Genomic DNA, 21,336 nt, shown 5'->3' with positions numbered 1-21,336 from the left:
CTCAGTTGGTTGAACCTGTGGATGTGAAATTGGGGGATACAGAGGACCAATTGTATATTTATTCTTAAAAATCTACTCTTAGTGAACCTGCAGTTAAACCATGTTGTTCAAGAGTCGACACTATATTGAAACATAATCATCAAAATACTTAAACATTTGAGATGTGGTCACATGTGTGCTTCTCTGTGACAAATCTGACAATAAGACCTGGTGGCAGGTTGAATGCTACCATAACTTTGAGGCTGTGACAAGCACACAGACCCTGGGGATATGGGATGTAAAGTGACCTGTGATTTCTCTTGTGGAAGTCACAGGGTGTGACTGGGGCATGAGATTATCACTGGGGCTCTTTACCTACATTCCTAATAGAAAGACATGCTACATTTCAGTTAGTAAGTTAAAGGAGCAGTGTTTACCCACTGGTCACCCCTAAAATCTATCCATGGGTGATGTCTGTGGCCACCAGGTTAGAGCACCCGCTTTATGCAATTTATGTTATTTAATTCTGCTCAGTGAACATTTGACCAGTCTTTTCCTGTGCAAGTTGCTATCTGGGCACCATAGGGTGGTGCAAAGAAAGTTACTGATGCCGAGGAGATGGGGATGGGGAAGGAATGAAGCTTTGCTGTGTATGGCTACGCGCTAGCGTTTCATGTTTGCGCTCCAGCTGAGCATGGGAGGAGACTGAAGTCCGAGGAGCTAAGGAACAGGACCAAGGTGAAGCTAGGAAATTGTCCAGCAAGAGTCTGCACCCAGCCCCTCCCAGTCCCAGCAGCTCCATCAGCTGGAGCCCTGAGGGCGCCCATCCCCTGCAAGCTCTGAGGACAAAGCGAGTCTAGAGTCTACGGAGGGTCGGGAGTTACGAAAAGCCTGCACTCAAGGAGGAAAATTGTTCACTTTTGCTTATTTTGTAGCCAAAAGCTGGGTCTCTTGGATCGGGTTCGCCTTTCTAATCCTCGTGGTAGCAATACTAAAGGAAAGCTATTTACCCCTCTGAATGTAGATGCCATAGAAGAAAGTCCTTCTAAAGAGCCAAAGCCTGTTGGCTTAAACAATAAAGAGCGTTTCCGCACCGCCTTCCGCATGAAAGCCTACGCTTTCTGGCAGAGCTCCGAAGGTAAGGCCTGCCTCCCGGCCCCCACCTACCTCCCGAGACCTCGGCTCTGCCTCTCCCAGCACCCCCCCCAGGCCTCTCCAGTCTGCAAAGGAGCCCATTCCCTACCCTTCCTGAACCCCTTCCCACTTCATCCTATTTACGCCCCTGGGCTGGAGGCATCACAGGGCAGGGGGCGCCTGCTTAGTTGTTCTGGGCCGGAATCACCACATTCACCTGTGCAGTCGCATCAGGGAGCTTTGGGACTTGTCACTAGGCTGACAATGATGAGTGCATTGCCATGGGGATGGGCCTGAAGGGTGGAGAGGGCCCAGGTGCTGAGTGACCTGCAGCCCTGGGGGCCTCAGCACCCCCAAAGGGTGGGAAGACGTATCATAGAGCACCCCTCAAGGGTGTAGGAGCGATACCTCTGTGTCCCCTTCTCTTATGAAAAGAGAATAAGGGCTCAGAAAGTGACCTCCCCCAGGGTCACAAGGATAATGACCTGAAAGAGCAGGAATCTGAACTCACGCCGGCATGTGTGCCCCTGGCTGCCTCCAAGGGGCCACTCTGGAGCCCCAGAACTGACGTCGCTTCCCTCCAAGGCTCTTCCCCCAACACACAGTCCTGAACTGCAGGCGCCTCTGACTCGGGCTTCTGGGTAGTAGGAGGGGTGCTGAGAAAGGCTGAATGATGTCACAGCTGTCGCAGCTGGGGAACACTGCAGGCTTCGTACAGCGGGAACAAAGAGCCGGGAGGTTGAGCTTGGAAGGCTGTGGCTGAAGAGGTCCCCCAGCCTCTCCAGGGATTGGGGCCTGCGATTGATACCTGTGTCTCCCTCCCAGATGCCGGGACGGGCGAGCCCATGGCAGAAGACAGGGACTACGGGAATGACTTCCTCGTCGAAGACATGATCCCCACCCTGAAGGCTGCCATCCGAGCCGTCAGGTGAGGCCCCCCCAACCTCCCCACCCGTGGGCCTCCCAGGCCCCAACTCAGCTCCACAGGACATGGCTCTGTAAAGTGCTCTTGGCTTTGGGAAGGTGGATGGTCAGCCCCTCGAGTAACCCCTGAGGCAGATACAAAGGGTATGTTCATACTCTACAGGGGACGCTGCCTAGAGGAAAATGACTTGTACATCAGCAAGTCATCAGGGGTGACTCTTGCTCGCCTGTTTGTATAAAGGCTCTTACGGGCTCCTGACAGTATTTCCAACTGTCATGCTCCTGTCTGACTTTGGCCACCAATAATTTTAAAGGCTTTTGGGATAGGACGTGTATTGGCACATCTTCCTAGATAGCCTCTTACTCAAAATAGCTTTTCTTCTGCCTTCATCTATGGAGTTCTTTTAAATTAAAATTTTTAGCAAGATAATCAATTACAGAATTTTTTTTGTCTGTATCAGAAGAGACTATACTCCACCCTGGCTATTTCTGTTTTGCTTTAGAATTCTATAAGAAAATAAAAATATGCTACTCCTTAAAGAAGACTTTGATCAGAAGGCCCTGGCTGGGTAGCTCCGTTGGTTAGAGCGTCATCCTGACATGCCAGGGTTGTGGGTTCTATCCCCAGTCAGGACATATACAAGAATCAACCAATGAATGCATAAATAAGTGGAACAACAAATTGGTGTTCCTCTTTCTCTCTCTAAAATCAATGTAAAAAATAAAATGCATATTTTAAAAAAACTTTGATCAGGATATGGGCTTATAGGAAGTCCGCAATGGTGGCAGTGAATTCTAGAAACTGAGTTGGTTCTCCAAGATCTAATCATGATATTTTCAGTAAGACCCCTGTCCAGTCGATCAGGAAAACAAGGAGTTGTATAATATGTGGACCTCAGCAAAGCCATTGACCTGCTTTCCCATGACACCAGCATGTCCAATGCGACAGAAATACAGGTGGATGAAACACAGCTGCCTGGCTTCTTCCAGGTTGAATGAACTTATTCAAAGAAAACCCACAGATGAATCTGTTCAGCGTGGAGAGAGGTCTCTGCTGGGATGCTCTGTGGTCTGGCTTCTGCCCTGTCCTTTTCAGCATTTTCATTGATGTCTTAGTTCAAGGTGGGCAAACTTTTTCTGTAAAGAGCCAGATAGTAAATATTTTAGGCTTTGTGGTTCGTAGGTCACTGCTGCATGCATTCAACTCTGACTCTGTAACGCCATGGACAGTACATAAATGAATGGCTGTGGCTGTGTCCAACATAACTTCACTTTCAACGACAGGCAGTGGGCCAGGTTTGGCCTTCTAGCTATAGTTTGCCAACACCTACCTTACATGGAGTTGTGCAAAGGGCAGGGTTATAAAATGACACAGGGTTGGAAAGGATGGCAAGTCAATTGGATGGTTTAATCAATATGCCCAAATAGTGTTTCGAATGCACCATAAAAAGGCCTGTGTGAGTACTAGATGGGAGGGCTCAGGTTGGCACTGTTTCCTATCGCTGACTGGGATTAGGGGTTTTAGTTGACCCGTCTCAGTAGGAGTTGGCCTCAGTGTGCATTAGCCAGGAGCATTAGCCACCTGGGGTGACTTTATTGGTTTCTGGGAAGATGGAGGTGAGGGTTTGGGATCTGTGAGTTCTGGGAGTTCCCTCTTTACTAAGAGCCTGAGAAAACTTGGGGAAAAGAAACTAGTTTCTCTTTTTTAGGAGCTTACAAGCCAAAGAATTAAAGAGATGATTCAGGAAGAAAGATGTCAGCTTGTCCCCAAATAGATAGCAAGCGGCGTGACACGGGTCTTGTCAGCACATAAACCAGGGTTTGAGGAAAGTCTGACATTATTAGCAAATGGCCCTGGGAAGATGCTGAAGCTCTCTGGACCATGGCCTCACCGTCCACAAATTCATCTATTAGCTGATTGTTCGTGAAACACTGAGCTCAGTGTCTGTAATGAGTACTCAGGAAATGTTAGCTCTTAGTGTTACTATGATTTTCTTACTATGCAAATGACGAGGGGTTCTAACCCGCCTGTTCTGTGTGGTTTGAAATGCTGGAGCCAGGACTGGGAACTGGACCTTCTCCCCATCAAGCCCTTTTCTCTGGTTCTCTATTACCCCACCCCCCCTGAGTTTGCTGGTCTTGAATTATAGTTTCCTTCCGTTTCTACAATGACGCACAAATGTCTCTACTTCACCTTACAGAATTTTACAATTCCGTCTCTATAAAAAGAAATTCAAGGAGACTTTGAGGCCTTACGACGTGAAGGATGTGATTGAGCAGTATTCCGCAGGGCATCTCGACATGCTCTCCAGGATCAAGTACCTTCAGACCAGGTAACAGTCACATCCGGACGGACTGTGCTCTCCTGACCACTGAGGAACCAAAGCCTGGTGAACCTTAGAGTGGAGGGTGAAAGCCTTCTGAAATAATCCAAAGTGCAGGGAGAAATTTAAAAAAATGCATGTCCATCAAATGTTGTGGATGTCAGAGCCAGCCAGCTCCAAATCAGATAGGCTGGGAGGAAGCCCGTGACATTGACATGGCCAAGGTCAACACCCTGATGCGGCCTCATGGCGAGAAAGCATATGTCTGAGTGGCCCCTGACGGGGAGGCTTTGGATGCTGCCAACAAAATTGGAATCATCTAAACCGAGTCCAGCTGGCTAATTCTAAATATAAATTTTGCACCATATTGAAACAATGTTCATCAGGTGTTACTTATAATAGCAAAAATATGGACACAGCATCAGCGACCAACTAATAGCCACCATTTTTGTTGACCACCTGGGGGCTCTGCCTGTGTGTGTCTAATCCCTTATAACCTGGTAAGGTAGCCGGTAAGGTAGTGAATTACAGGTGCCATTTTACCAATGAGAAAACCAGAACTCCGAGGACAAAGGACTTACCCAAGTTCCCAGCTAGTAGGTGGCAGAGCTGGAAAGTTCAAGCCAGTTTCAACTCATTACAAAGCTCCTGTTCTCTCTCACAGCTGCACCTCCTCAGTTATAAAATAACTATCAAGTTACGTAGCCATCAGATGACATTTGCAAAATACATATAATGAAGTGAAAAAATTAACAATCTGTGAATATATCCATAACATTACTAATAATACAGTCAGACATATATATACACACTTATATGTGTGCATATGCATATGTATGATTATATTTATATATCAATGTATATATTTATATATAAACACATATTTGTATATATAAATAATATTTATATTTACATATAATTATATTTTTATATATGATGATATAGGTAGATATAGATGATATAGATATAGATGATAGATATAGATATAGATATAGATATAGATATAGATATAGATATAGATATAGATATAGATGATATAGATATAGATACTCTGTGAAGATCTTGTGAGGAAATTAACAAATATATATGTACAATATGATCACAAAAACACACATACATACATTTACTCAGAAATGCACACAGCACGCGCACTCTCCCATTAGGGGACCTAGAGAAAAGGAACAGAACTGCCCTCAAAGGATTACAGTGGCCGTATGCTAGATGAGTCCATGTGTGATTTTTTTCTACTTCTTAGATTTACTGAATCTTTAATGAATTGTAATATCTTTTTTTAAAAGGAAAACCATTTTAAAAAATAAAGGAAAATATGCTGTCGAGAGTCATAAAACTGACATCAGGAAACCAAAGTCCTATTTGAAGTTCATTCTCTGACTCATGTCCACAGGGGTCAGGTCCTCTCTGGACCTCGGTCTCCTCATCTGAATAATGTTTCCCCACTGAGGTGTCCTACAGAGTTCCTAGGACGGTCACATTCAGTGAGTCCGGAGTTAGCGATGCTGTTGGGTGGGAGGAATGCTTATTTGTGACTTTGCTTTATCTGGAGCTGGAATACCAGCTGTGACCGCCTAGCATAGTGGCAGCCACACAGTTGGTACTCAGTGCCTGCTTAACAAATGGCTGTGTGAACAAGCTCTGAGCCTAGCAAGCTGTTACTTATGCAAATAGGGCTCTCTGAGTGACCAGAGGAGCCTGACGTCCGGGACATGCTGGACTCTAAGACACGGGCCCTTCTTAATGTAGAGTGGACCTTTACGGTGTCCTCGTTTTTTATCTTTTTCTGACAAATGTGTTTTGACAGCTGACTGCCTGGATGACTAATGGCATGTCCCCAGCTGCACCGACATCAGAGTGGGCCGGAGAGAAGGGAAGGGCGATCCAGTGCACGGTGGTGTCAGTGGGGGAACAGCTGGGTTCGCACAGACCAAGTGAGCCACGGTTACTTCTGGGCTCGTGGTCTCAGTGGTCCTGGGCCTTCAGGGCTGCTCCCTCACCCTCTGCAGCTCGGTGGGGACATTTGTCTCTTGTGTTTGGGACTGCACAGATGGGGAGCTGGTGCCTCATGAAACAAAGGAGTATGGAGCTAGTGTCAGATTCAAGGCTCTGATGGCCAGAGACGCCTGCCGAGCCTCAGAGATCTGAAGAGCTAAGAACAGAGCCTAGGGTCTAGCAGGTGAAGCTGCCTAACCAGATGTTTTGGGGAGGAATGAATGAACTGGAAGACCAGCTAGGCTTGCAGCTCACATGACATGTCCTATGAGAAAGAAGGAGACGCCACTGTCACCCCATGTCCGTGGTTTGGCTGCCTCTCCCTCCCCTGGGATGGGGAGATGCCCTCGGCACAACTGACCAAGAAAAGATAATATATTGAGATGATAAATTCTCTCTTTCTTTCTCTCTGCCTCTGTCTCTCTCTCCCCCTCTCCCTCTCTCTTTTTTTCTTTAATTCTGTATTCCAACCCATACCTGACTAAAGGGGGATGGGAATGCATTGCTTTCCTCTCTGTACATGTGAAGTTCTATGTCATTTTATCTCCTTCACTGTGTGCTCTCTTCCAGAATAGATATGATTTTCACCCCTGGACCACCATCTACTCCAAAACATAAGAAGTCTCAGAAAGGGGCAGCGTTCACCTACCCATCCCAGCAGTCTCCCAGGTGCGTCTCGGGCCTTGACAGACGGGTTGTGGGGGCCACAGCCCGTGGAGCGTCCCCACCCCCATCTCAGTGGTTGCTTTATGGTTGGGTGAGGTTGCCCATCCCCCAAATAAAACAGAAGGAAAGAGTTGGAAGCCTATTCTGATTTGTGGCCATTTGAAAGGTTTCTGTGCCAAAGACTTACCTCCCCTCTCTACCCAGACCATGTGGATGACACAGGTGTTATGGTCATGTAAAGATGAAAAGAATGGTTTCTTTTTTATAAAATAAGAGGACATTTATGGGTTCTATTGGAGCCAAAAGAATACTTCATAGTAGCAGAGCCCAGGGCACTCCTGGTCAGCTGCTCTGGCTTTTCCTGCGTAGGCCCCACGACTGAGCGATTGATTTTCATTGCCGAGCAAAGCAGGAGAAGGAATCCGGGTGCCAGGGCCCCCCAGCACTGTGACTGGTAGAGCTCTGCCCTCAGCAGAGCAGCTCTGCACCCAGCATTTTGAAAATTCCCCTCCTAGAGGTCCTGATGAACAAGGAGCATCCTTTAGAAAGTCCGCTGCCCGAATTTACGCTTCTTCTTTATTAATGTATTGGGGTGGTACTGGTTTGCGGTTTAAGTGTGCAGTTCTACAGCACAGCATCTACATGGCACTGTGTGCTCACCACCCCAAGTCTAGTCTCCATCACGGCAAATGGGACCCTTTACCCTCTGCGTCCGCCCCCTCCCCCTCTGGGAACCGCCAATGTTGTCTGTGCCCATGAGTTTGTTTCTTGGTTTGTTCATTTGTTACTTTCTGTTTTATGTCCCACACAGGAGTGAAATCATATGGTTCTTGTCCTTTCCTGTCTGACTGATTTCACTTAGTGTGATACTCTCAAGACACACGTTGTCACAAGTGGCAGCATGTCATCCTTTCTTGTGGCTGAGTGGCATTCCCTTGTGTACATGAGCCACATCTTTATTGAATCCACTGAAGGACACTCCGGTTGTTTCCATGTCTTGGCTACTATGTTTATTGAATTTACACATCCGTGTTCCCAAATGTTATCAAGGCAGATAACATAAATGAGAGAGGGGGGAAGGCGTAAGAAACATTATGCACCTTGTATCATCAAGGCTCTTTAATATAAAGAAAGCAAGAGTGTAACCATGAGGATAAAGGCCTCCGATCTTCAGCATCAGTCCTGGGGGTAGGACAGGAAGTGGTGGACTGTGGGGATCCAGAGGGCACGTGCCCCACCCAAAGGAGGTAGCTGTCACTCTGTTCTGTTGTTGCTAATTTTAGGAATGAAGAGCCTCTGTTTCCAGATAGCCTATTTTTCAAGAAAAGCTGATTATGCAGATTTTATGTGAAACCCCCATTTTTGAGATGGCTTAACTGTTTTAAAACCCTGTGCAGGGTAAGAAAAACACGGGTGGGCTGATGGAGCACGATTGAAGACCGCTCACCTGAGGGCAGACCAGGGACTTAGCAAGGGCCAGTAGCCTGGGAGGGAAAATCAGCCATCTAGAAAGTGGTTCACATGAGTGGTTTTGAGCACAAGCTTGGCTCCCCCAAAAGTGCTCTTCTACACAGAACATGAGAGTATGGAAACTAGCAGGCATTGAACAGATGTTTCCTGTGCCCCCCAGAGGGCAACCACAGCACACACCCACTCCCACCCCACCAGCAGTATCTCCCCCATATTTTCTACATTAAGCATGTTTCCACTCTTAATAACATGGAACAGATGAAATATTGACCCCCCCCCACTCGTTTAGAATTTCAGAGGGTAGACCACCCCTCCCCACACCCCACCACGCGCACTCAGGTGGGAGCTCCCAGCCAGCAGCCTGAGACTGAAGCCCAAGGAAGGTCGTTTCAAGGAGTCAAACACTTGGCACAGTTAGGTGCTTTGTCCCCCTTTTTGGCTCACTTATTCCTCTGGAATTGAGTGGCCTCTTCCAGACTGCGGAAGGACGAGCATGGGAACAATGGCTCTGGGGACTATGGCCCACGAGCTGAAATGACCTTGCAAAGAAAATTAGATGTAATGATCTTATAGGACTGTTGGCTCTCTCCTAGGAATGAACCGTATGTAGCCAGGGCATCCACTTCAGAAATGGAAGACCAAAGCATGATGGGGAAGTTTGTGAAAGTCGAGAGACAGGTAGGTCTTCCCTTTCCCTCACCAAAGCACCAGCATATAACATTTATTTCCAGATGTCATTTTTCCCCAATAGGTCAATAATATATGTGAGTATCTACCATTCCAAAAAGGATGTGGAAATTCAATCTCGATTCTGCACTTACTGGCTGGGTGATAACGTGCACGTTAATGAACTGTCCTGAGACTCAGTATCCTCATCTGTAAAATGGCAATTTTAATACTTCATAAGGTTGCTGTGAAAATGAGTTGATACCTGTAAATTACCTAGAGTAGTAGCTGGCCTACAGAAAGCACTCAACAGATGGTAGCTATTCTCATGTGCTCTGTGCTATTCCCTTAAGAAATATTCATTCCCCTCCCCCAGTCCCTGGATCCTTTATTTATTTATTTTCACGGGGGCCTACAGTAATTTTATTTTCCCCATCTCCTATTGCATGACCATATCTTCAGTGGCCATAAAAAATTAGGGCCAATATCTACCAGGATTTGGGGGTATGAAAATATTGGAATTTCTGGGGCATTTTGAGAGTATGAGGCTAACAGAATAGTATATTTGAAATAGGGGCAGTCCTAGAAAATGTGGGTCCTGGTCACAGGATCATCACACCTGTATCTTCTTTCTAGATGAGCCAGGTTCTCAGCTAGTAATTCCTTCTTTTGTTTCAGGATAATTTACCTTTGCAACTGGATTTTTTTTATACATCCGCGTGACCAGACATTACATAACTTAAAACGTGATCATCTCAATAAATCCCACACCCATCCAGCACCACGCCCAGTTATTAGAATATTATTGACTATAGTCATGGGGATGTAAAGTACCCCAGAGGGAATATAGTCAATAGTAGACTCCCTGAATCCTTTAGCCTAGTGTGGCTAACTGCACCCTAAATAAATGGCACTGTCGATTTCCATCAGGATCCCTGTCCATCCTTTTATTTTATTCTTAACTAAAATTGGATCTGTGTAGGTGAGGCGAGAGAAAAGTTCAGTGGTTCTTCTTTTGTGGCCTATCAAGAATATCATTTTTAATTTTTAAATTGTAATATATATTTTTTAAAAGTCTCAGCTCTTCCATTTACCAGCTCGGTGACTCTTGACAAGTTACTTCATCTGTCAGTGCCTCTGTTTCCTTGCCTGCAAAATAGAGATAATAATAGTATTCACTTCATAGGGTTGCCTTGAAAGATTAAGTGAGGTAAAACCTTTAAAGAGCATAAAGCAGAGCCAGATGCTAATTGCCTCAGAAGCATTAGCTACTATTAAGGCTTGGATGCCATCTCAGCCACTGCCTAACCCTTACTTTGTACCCTCATCTGTTAGAGTGGATGACATCTTGCTGGTCAGTATGACTAGTCCGGGAGAGAAGGTCTCGCACGCTCGCATGCACACATCCGTGCCCACACATGCACACACTTGCAAATGCACTCACAAAGATGAAACAAATTCCCAGTTTGGTAGGTAGGAGCAGACACAGCTTATCTCTGTAGTTGCCACCGGCCCCCAGGTCCCCTAGGCAGGGTCTCCAGTCCTGCGAAGCTCAATCCTCGCTCACCACTGCCCGCATCTCTGGGGCTTCCATCACCTTGTAAGAGCCACACGCACTAACAGTCCACATGCGTCTGTCTAAGGGAGCGTTTGTAGATCAAGGACCCCCGCTCCGTCGCCCACACAGCCCGCAGCACGGCCCCTTCCCCCCCCCAGGGGAACAGAGAGGCCTGTGATGCTTCCAGCCTTTGCTTCGGGCGCCTAGGTTGTTTCTAGATTCGCACTAATACATGTGCAGGGCTTGGAAGTAGGAGGCACGGAACAATTCCCTGTCAGTGTTGGGACCCGCAGGAACCCTCTTCCTTTCTGGAAAGTAAATTCTGTCGTCGTTTCTCCCGACTGTTGACCAGCCCCCGCCCCCGAGAAAGCAGTGATCCCCTTCCTGTCTTTCCAGGTCCACGACATGGGGAGGAAGCTGGATTTCCTGGTGGATATGCACATGCAACACATGGAGAGGCTGCAGGTGCGCGTCACCGACTACGACCCCACCAAGGGGGCCTCACCGGCCGAGGTGGAGCGGAGAGGGGACAGCAGGGATCCTGACTTGAGAAGCATCATTTGCAACTATTCTGAGACAGGCGCCCCCGATGCCTCCTACAGCTTCCACCAGGTGCCCATGGACAAAGTCGGCCCCTACAGGTTCTCTGCCCACGACCCAGTGAGCCTGCCCCGAGGGGGACCCGGCCCTGGAAGGGGTCAGGCGGCCCTTCCTTCCTCCGCGGCGGCGCATGTGGAGCGGCCCACCGTCCTGCCCATCCTGACGCTTCTCGACTCCCGGCTGAGCCGCCAGTCCCCGGCCGACCCGCACGGCCCCTGCTCCGACAGGGTCTCCCCCCGGCAGAGACGCAGCTTCACGCGGGACAGCGACACGCCCCTGTCCCTGATGTCCGTGGACCACGAGGAGCTGGAACGGTCTCCAAGTGGCTTCAGCATCTCCCAAGACAGAGACGACGTGTTTGGCCCGAGCGGGGGCTCGAGCTGGATGAGGGAGAAGCGATACCTCGCCGAGGGTGAGACAGACACGGACACAGACCCCTTCACACCCAGTGGCTCCATGCCTCTGTCATCCACAGGGGACGGGATTTCTGATTCGATATGGACCCCTCCCAGCAAACCCATTTAAAAGGGGTTGTGGGCTGACTCCTTGTAATGTTGACAGACTCTGTATAGCTCACTTGCTCTCACAGCGACACTTACCCACCAGATCACCAGTGGCCGCATCCAACGCCTGCATGTGCGTGATGGCCCCACCCAGGCAGGGGCTGCTCATGGCCTGTCCCCCATGTCACCACCGTGAAGCCGCTTCCTTTTAAGCATGGTCTGCATGCCGTTGCACTATATAAGTGGTACTGCTAGCCCCTTCTCGGGTACACGCTTACCTGCCGTTCTTACTTTTACTCACGATCAGACCAGTGCAGGGAGAAATCACCGAGCCCTTCATTTGTCTGTTTTGTTGGCTGGTTTGGGTTTGGGTTTGGTAAGCAGGAAAGTAGTTTAAGTTATTTCTCAAATCACCACCCCTTTCTGTAAAACATGCCCGTGATTGATCAACTGTTTTACAAAGCAAGCTGATGGTGTTCTCAACAGAAACACATGAGGTTGCCTCCTGAGCTAAAATGTCAGGAAAGGAGCGAGAGATTCCTTCATCTCCAAAACCAAGAATCTTAAAACTTATTTTATTAGGCCAAAACCTTCTAAAAGCTCTCAAAAGGACCTCACTTGATCTCCCATTGTCTAGAGCCATGCCTCAGTTTCCTTATCTGTAAAAAATGGTGGTAGTCCCAATGTAGCATTTCAAATGAGTTATGAATTGGCAGGGAGAAGACATATACACACGAATTTGAAAAGTTCCCAATTCCTATATCCAAAGATTGTGAAGTGGATCAGAAGTGGGGTGCCCCTCTGCACAGCAGTGAAGTTCAGTGCCTTCAAAATGAGGTTCCAACTCACATCCCCCCCATGATACTTACACAAAACATCCATCTCAGATGGAAACTGGAGCTGAAGGGCACAGGGATTGTCTGGTCCACATCCCTCTTTGTAAAACTGAGAAACCTTGGCTCAGGTAAAGTGACATGCCCGGGGCCATTCCATTGCTCTCTGGGGAGCTGGGACTCAGAGCCCAGTCAGCTGACTTGCTCCATTTCCTGGGCTCCTCTGACCGCACCACTCTGCCCTCCACGCAGTGGGATCCAGAAATTGTGCCAAGACACTGTACTCTACATTGTGTGGAAAGCACTTACCACACAGTTTACTTAGGGGGAAGGTGTTGTCTGCTTTTATTTGCAAAATATGCTTACTGATGCTTTGTTTTTGGGATCCAGAAAAAAAAATACAAGCAAGCCACACATTTATTAATATACAAATAGGCAAAATTTCCAGAACCATCCAGTTTCACTCCTCCAGATTTTTTAAACCCCTTGTAACCATGAAACAGCTGAGGTGTCAGCACACAGCCTGCAGAACACTGCTAACCTGTATAACTATCACCTTTAAGCTCAAGCTTAAGAAGCTTAAGAAGCTATGGCCTCTTGTGAGATGCTGCTCCTCTGTGAGACACTTTGATGGAAAAGGTCTCTATTAGGTTTGGGTTGAATTAGCTAAATGACTATCTGCAGTATTATTGTCTCGCCCTTTTCACACACCTAAGCACTGGTTGTGGGTGGTTGCCATGGTGACCGTCAAGATGACTGAAATGGGTAAACATATGTCTACATGTACATGCCACTGATGTCCTCCCTCACAGTCTCGTCAAGAACCATCAGAGCCATGGCAGATATCGGACCGACGATGTCATCATTACTTAATGCAGTGATCTTACATCCTGTTGGAGAGAGGACCTATCTCCTCACGATTTGGTTTCTATCAACAGGTCCTGTACGAAAGGGTTAGAACACAGTGATAATGAAGGGTTGGTCCCTGACTTTAAGAATTTACAAACAAAGCCTGGGGTCCCTGGCCAAGGGCAGGCATTGTGACAGGTAGAAATGGCATCTTATATGGAGAGTGCTGTGAATGGATGGGTGTTGACCTTGAAGTCTGAGGTGGGAAATGCATAAGAACGATCCCACACATCAGACAGGAAACCCCTCCCCTATGGTTTGCCATTTGACCTTCCAGCAATCTGAAAGACAAAGTGTATGGATCATTGGGTCTTCTCTGCTCCCTTTGATGCGCCTGAAAGTGCCATTGGAACTGATGTCCTAAGAAACCCTGTGCCCCTTCTTCAGGCATGATTCTTGATTCCAACCTTCCTGGAATCTCTCACCAGAAATGAAGGAGCCTCCTACCATGTAATGCTTTACTATGTTCTTCTTTATGTATATGATTCTTTGAAACAAGAAAAAGAATGAACCCAACACTCACACAGGCACCAATTATGTTTCCTAATTTTTTAATATTCTTACAGAACCTACCAGTCTTAGTATCTTCCAAACAGAGGCATTTTTCAGGAATTCGGCGGAGTTCTCAGCTGGAAGAGTGAGATGTTCTCATCCTCAACCTAACAATAGCTACCACACACTCAGAGTGAGAGGAGCGCCTTAGGGCCTTTTAATATCCTTCAAAGGATGAAGCTTGTATTATTGCCAAACCGTAGGTGGGCAGGCTAGCGTCCCGCTGGACCCCAAGGCCAGGATGGCAGGGATCGGGTTTGTGTTCCTTACTGCCATGTCTCCAACACGCATGTTGTCATTATCAATGTGGACAAAGACCAAATGCATTCTTCACGAATGAAGAAATGATAAGACTCTTAAGACATATATTCCAGAAGAGCAAACCAAACCTTCTCACGTTGCCTGCCCCTGGACAACATCACCAACACGGCTGGCACTGAGGAAGCAGAAGTGCAAGGTCTAGGGTTGAACATAAGTTATGGGGAGAAAGTGTGTGCTTTCGCAGGGATCTTTTTGTCGGACAAAAGAACAGTATGATGGAATAATCCAACAGAATTGGTTAATTATGTGAAGATTACACTACTTCAGATATACCAGTGGTTCTGAAGCTTGCCCAGGAAATTTCAGTTTGGGCAGAATCCCATGAAATAGTGACCAGTTAATTCCTTTGTAAAAACTAGGGATGACTTTCCCAAGGGAAACTATGACCTCATTATACATATTCAGTCTCTGTGTGTCACAATATGATATATGAGAATGTTAGGAGGTCATGTTTTAGCGGGATCAAAATGAATGAGAGAAATCTACTTTCCAAATGTTAGTTGAAAGGTAGTGTCATTGGGCTGAGAAGAAAGTGTTTGAGATCAAGTGTGAGTTCTGATTATCAAAAGCCAGAACACAGGAGAGAGAAAATACCAAACACCAAATTGAGAAAGTGCTATTCACTAACTGTACTTTTCCTGGGAACTGAGAGCTCAGACTTACTAGACATGACATTGATATTATGAAGCTCTAGTTTTCATAAAAGCATCTAGAAAACCCCAAGGTATACTTTAGTTCAAGATTAGGTAACTAATTGACAAGTATGTATTATGCCTTGCCTGTTTTGTGCAAGGCAGTTCCTGGACACTGTAAATTGAAAGAATAGTTACATGTAGAAAATCCTAATGTAACAGTATCTACTCGTAATTTTCTAATACCATTCTCATAATTTGATGACAGTGTAATAAAAACATTTATTTATTCATTTACAAGATTTATTCAGGCGTCTGTTAGGCACTAGGCAATACACTTGAAATTCAGAACTAAGAAAACTACAGTTCCCATCATCAAAAAGCTAGGAACTTGGTGGCTTCAAATATCAGAGTTCTACCTAAAGAATTGCAAGCATCTGATTTTATCCCTGAAGACAACAAACAGGAATGATTCTTAGCTTGAAATCACTGGGAGACTGAACATGGAAGAAATTGAGAGCAAAAATTCTGCATCAAAGCAAAAATGACCCCATCAACCCAGAGAAGAAGACTGAGTGGATTAAATGGGGGCTTTGAGTTTGGTTCAATGCTTTGGACTTAAAGGCTCCAGATAAGCTGTACATGAAGAAGGTTCTAGAGTACCTGGGAAGGTTCTTGAAAAAACTCTAGCTTTCTCCTCCCTAAATCTCTACTAGGACTGAGTTCAGGTAAGCCACTGAGCTACTTTCATCCTGTTGACCAGGAGAGGCTTCTGGTACAGGCCAGGGCACAGCATCTGTTCAAGAGGAAGGTATGACTCTGCCTGTGGGCATCTGCTTATCAGATTCTTCTGGGGCAAGAGAACTTTACCCAGTGCCCCAAGAAGTCAACTGCACTTTGGAAAGTGCTGCCAAGCACTTGCCAGGCCTCCTCCAGAAGATGCCATGAAGCTGGCCTTTTGTTTTCCATGAACATGCTTCCAAGGCATCTAAAACCACAAGGACTTTCTTTGCTTTGACCCCGGGAATTCTTAGGAAATTCTCCATGTCCTACTTGTCCTCTAAGGCTTGCTTATTTCAAGATGAACTTTCTAAAGGACTATAAGTCCTTTTTTTGTATCCAAATCAACCCAAATTTCATGTCTTACTGATATTGCACTGTTCAAAACTGAGCCAACCAAGGCAGCAGGTGGCACCTCACCGATGCCCAGGTAGAGCATGCCCGGGAACCAGGCTATCTGCATAGATTTAGTGGTTTTGGAAACCGGTCATGACACGTCAGAGAGGTAAGAAAGAGACAGAGATGACCTGGATGAAACTTGAGTTTCAGGATATTTAAAAGGGTTTGTATTTCTGGCCTGTTTTGGTTTTTCAGTGAGCCATTCTATATAGTAAGCCCGTAGTACAGTGATGGCCATACACTGGGCCTTTTTACTGCATGTGTGGCCTCCACCGCCTCAGTCCTTGGTATTAATTATGAACTCTCAATTTATACCAGTTTTTCGTAAAAAGAGTGGTGGAGATACAAGCCCAATTATTACATGACAAAGTCAGGCTCTTTTGCAATCGCTTTTTAAATAAGAATATCTTTACAAATAAAACTGCTTCCTTTTCCTTTAAAATGAGGAGAGTGGGAAAAGGACTGTTGGGTCCCAGAGGCTGGGTTGTGGCAGTTCCATAGGACATCCAATATCACATATTGTGCCATTCTGTCCCAGGAAGATCGGTAGGAGGCAAAGCCAAATAACAGGAATAATTGAATGTGAAGGGCCTCGTGGTTTCAACGAGGAGGACCACCGTGCCGCGGTGTCTGTCACACCACAGCCCGCAGAGGGAGGAGGGCTTGCCGAAGAAATCTGCGCCTTGCTCAAACCGTCCCAGGGCATTTGTTCCCGACCTCTCACAGCCTCAACTTCAGCATCCCTGTAGGAAAATTGCAGTTAGTGCTATGCTTTATTAGCATAGGTGCAGGGAGGTATAAATTCACAGGTTCTTAGATGCTCAGAGCAAGAGGAGACCTTGGCCGCCCAGAAGCAGAGGCTCGAGCTCAGAGAATCACACCGAGAGAGGAATGAGTGACTGGGGTGGCAGCATGACCGGAGAACCCACGTTTCCCAACTCCTGGTCCGGATGTTGGAGATCGAAAGCTAAGAGTAAAACAACAGTGAGAACAAAGCTCTGCTGTCGGGCCTGGGAGATGGGGGAGAACCTCCTGGCCGCTCCAGAAGCGAACCCAGGTACATCTGCTGGGACCTCCTCTGGACTTCTCTGGGATATAACTGATGGTCTTACGCTTGAAAGATGACAGTTTTCCTTCTTGCCCTTCCCTCCGCTCCTCTGGCCTCTTCTACCTTGTCCCTTCCATGCCCTGGGCCTGCTCAGCTCTTTGGCCCACTTGGATTCATGTAGTTCCAGAATCGAGCCTTGGCTTCTCTCCTCATCTCTGGGACAATAATAGGATTTTCCTTGGGGAAAAAAAAATTTATGGGTTTGATTTTAGGATATGGGATGCAATTTCTTATGTGACCCCAAGTCGCCAGTTCTCCTGAAGGTGTCCTTTGTGCTGGGATCTCTGGGTCTCCCCCGAGCCCAGCCCCATTCCTCCTGCTTTGTCCCAGAGAATGCCCATTTTGGCCAGGTCACAACCAGGTACTCTAGGGTCTTCACCAAAAGCTGCAAAGAAGCAAATGGGATTCAACTTAAGACATGGTACATTTGTGTAACAAGGAAATTAGGAAGTAAACAAGCCCCTGTTGGCCCAAATGTGGATTTCCACCTTGCGTCCCACCTCTTTCCTCTTGGGGCAGATTTGCCAGAACCTGGCAGGCTCCCCACAGCCCTTCTTAACTCCAGTAGCAGGAAGTTCAGTTCTTCTGGATCAGACTGGACCAGAAGCTCCTAAGACATAGAAAAGTGGTCAAGTTCTTGGACAGCAATAATTGACCCACTAATTTCATTTTATTTTTTTGACCCACTAATTTTAAACACGGCCTTCCACCTAAGTCTTCTTAGCTTCCACATAGCACTGTTCTGGGGTTAAAATAAGTTTCAGGGGAAAATAGTTTGAAACAAACGCTAGATACGAACAACCTGAGTGTGACTTATAATTAAGCAATCAAAAGCCTAGCCCAGTGCTTAGGAATATATTTGTCATTCCTCTTGGACTTGTCAGGCGACCGAAAGTTTGATGCCTAAGAGGAATGAAAACTGAGCATGTTCTCTGTCCATGTTCCATTCTCTTCTACGCACAAGACGGAGGCCAGGGAAGGGGGGAGAGACTGACCTTAAGCTCTCTCTATGAGTTGCCTGCAATGTAACTGTTCTCTCTTGACTTCATGCCATCCTCATTGCAACCCCACGGGGGCGGGGGGCGTATTGTCTCCACGTTATAGATGAGGAAACTGAAGCAGAGAGGGAAAATATCTTGCCAGAGGTCACTCATTATCAGAGCAGATCTGGGATCATAACCAAAGCCCGTGTACCTCCAAAGCTCATTCTCTCCCCACCCAAGTCTCCCAGGTCAAGGGCAACGCTCCCAGATCCTGCCCTGTGCTCCTTCACCACGCTCTGCCCTCCTCCGCCCCGCCAGCTTTACAGTAAAATGGTCACAGAAAAGAGTGATTCCCGTGTTGGCTGCTCCACTTGGCTGTTCAGGGGGCCCTGCCTGTTCCTTTGGGTGGTTTCACAATCCAGCTGTCAGTGGCAGAAAATAATGCCACATCGATGATCTATCTGGTCATGTCGGAATCCACTAGTTCTTGGAGTTTGGTATGGGTGCAGGTAACCCCATAAGCACCCCTTGTTCTTGGTCTTTAAGGGTCCCCTGTCATTGCTTTAACCAAATAAGGTCAACTGTCCCTCTGGACTTGGGTCTTCTGTCTCTAGGCTGAACCTTTATTTCAGGTCTTTGAAAACTTGTAGAAACAGGCGAGTCTTCAAAAACACTCTCTGTTTCTCTTTGCTGATGGTAAAAGATCAGGGTTCCCTGTGGAAGCCGACGTGATCTGGTAACGGGGCCCTTCTTTCCCCTCTGAATACTTTTCTAAGGGAGGGAAGAGCAGCCCCCTCCACCTGGGAGGGTTGAGTCCAGGTGGGAGGCCAAGTTCCCAGACGGGTGGAGCCCTTCTGCCAAGCGTCAGAGATTTTGCTGCTGGAGACGTGAGGCGGCTCTGCACGGTCTTGCAAAGCACCGTAGAAAGATGGGCCAGCTTCATCGGATTCGTCAGTCGTTCCCTGTTTTAATGAGAAAAATGCTCTCTACGTTGCTTCCGACGGGCTATGGCTGTTCTTATGCTTTCTTTCTCTTTCTCACATAGCAGTGATGGAAAACACGAATCCGCTGTTCGATTTGGACTGTATTTTCTTTAACCCCCTGCGGCATAGAATTCTGGTGCCTTGCTCCCTGACTCTGTCTCCATGCTACGAGTAGGCTTCTTCACGTTCTGGCTTACACGGGAACATTCCACAAGTGGCCTTTAGTGCTCTTTATAATATCATTTCCTATGATTTTTAAACTGTACGTGTACTTTATATTCTGGCTCCGTCCAATATTTGAACAACTTTAATAGGTTGATTTCCATATATATTATGCAAATAATTCTTACCTGATTTTTTATGTTCTCTCTTAAAACAAGTAAATACTGCACCACTTATTAATAAATAGACATTTCAATGATTATGTGGCAGAATGTTATTTGCTTTGACGGTGACAAGGAGAGAGTAGAAAAGACAGCTTGTTATTGGTTGAAGGGGGAAACTTGAGTATGTTTGTAAGACGTGAGAAAAGAAGCAGCTGAGAGGGAGACAATAAACCAGAAAGAAAACATCACCGATGGAGTAAAAACCAAAGGAAGAAAACAATCCAATATAAAGCTCAGAGCCGCAAAGAGTGCTGTGTGGGCCGCTCATTTCCTTGGAAACAGCCACTGTGCAGGCTGTGGACATCCAGAGTTTAATAAAACGCTATCCAATTATTACAGCTTTAATACATTGCTACTCCCACTTTTTACATGAGGAAATCAAGGCCCGGAAACACAGAGACCTCCCAGTGTCACACACTAACAGGTGGAAGAGTCACAGATAGACCCAGGACCTCCTGCCCCGGAGCCTATGGGAGTTCCTTTGGAGAAGCTCCCCTCCCACGCCACGTGGGAGGAAGGAAGAAAGGGCGACTCGGAGAGACCGAGTCAGCGGGGAGGACATCAGTAAAGCTCACTTTGGGTTGTCTCTCAGTTATTGGTTTAGCAGGAAGGGATATTTTCTCATGAGAAAGGGGGAGCTGGGGTCGGGAACCTCGGAGAGTTCCTTAACATTTTTGTGCCTTAATTTATCATCTGTAAAGTGGGGAGAATTCTCCTTACCTTGAAAGGTCATTCTCTGGATTGATGTGAGTAGAGAACTTAGGATCCAGCACACAGCAGACAGTGAGTGACAGCTTTTGACTATCCTGTGCCCACATGCCAGGGTTGCCACAACAGCAGAGACAAGGTGTTGGGTGCAGATAGTTTATTTGGAAAATACAGCTGAGAAAATACAACTGAGGTAGCAAGGAGAGTGGAACAGGGAGAGGGAAAAGCCAGTAAAGAGTGGGCTCAATCCACCAGGAACCCTCTAAGAACCCATGTAAATGTACCAAAGAATTGTTCTACCTTGGGGTGGGAATCATTCATCAGCTCACTGCTGATCTCCTTAGTTTGAGGGTGGTCTCTGGGGCTGTAAATGCCTTACTCTGCCAGGTTTCCCTCTGTGACAGCCAAGCAAGCTCCAAGGTGCCAAAGCCCCAAGGAAGAGAAGCAGAAAGGCATGGCCAGTGGAGTGGGGAGCTGTCAGGGGTGTGCTGCGACCTGTCTATGCAAGTGCAGGTGAACTCAGGTGGGTGGGAATCATGAGCATCTGGCACCTGAGCCCACTTGAAATCCCTACATTTACAAAGGTAAACAAAACCCAACCAGGTGGCCCCCAATTCACACTCTGTGTCAAAGGACAGTTAGCCAGCACTGGGCGGGCTAGTCCTGATACTCATGGGCACGATTCATTGTTAAAACAGTGCGTGTAGCCTCTAGGAGCCGGAGTCCATGACTGCTCCTCTGATACAGGGTCATGGTCCAGCTCCAAGGTTCACAGCTGTCATCGCAAAGGCCTCTGGACGACTTTGCAGATATGAGAAGAGCATCCACTCTGCAACCATTTATCCTCCCCCCCAACAAAACTTACCCACCCCCAGTCTCCTTATGACAGACAAAGAGCCTAGAAGTTATAT

At 46.9% G+C, this 21,336-nt stretch overlaps 1 protein-coding gene across 1 annotated transcript in view; it reads left to right on the top strand.

Moving 5' to 3' along the window:
- Positions 1 to 14,099, top strand: part of KCNQ3 (potassium voltage-gated channel subfamily Q member 3) — a gene marked incomplete at its 5' end in the record, with an annotated part of 33,771 nt that extends 19,672 nt beyond the window's left edge. The window contains 6 exons of the mRNA XM_081116501.1: positions 915 to 1,117; positions 1,939 to 2,041; positions 4,239 to 4,370; positions 6,939 to 7,037; positions 9,098 to 9,182; positions 11,125 to 14,099. Of these exons, the coding sequence (XP_080972627.1) occupies positions 915 to 1,117; positions 1,939 to 2,041; positions 4,239 to 4,370; positions 6,939 to 7,037; positions 9,098 to 9,182; positions 11,125 to 11,853 (1,351 nt within the window). The 3' untranslated portion in view covers positions 11,854 to 14,099. The remainder of the gene's footprint in view (positions 1 to 914; positions 1,118 to 1,938; positions 2,042 to 4,238; positions 4,371 to 6,938; positions 7,038 to 9,097; positions 9,183 to 11,124) is intronic.
- Positions 14,100 to 21,336: the final 7,237 nt, after the last annotated feature.

Source organism: Miniopterus schreibersii (assembly GCF_964146895.1).
Source record: "Miniopterus schreibersii genome assembly, chromosome: 17".
Classification (NCBI taxonomy): domain Eukaryota; kingdom Metazoa; phylum Chordata; class Mammalia; order Chiroptera; family Miniopteridae; genus Miniopterus; species Miniopterus schreibersii.
The sequence above is the reverse complement of the archived record's forward strand: the minus strand, read 5'-3'. Positions and strand labels throughout refer to the sequence as shown.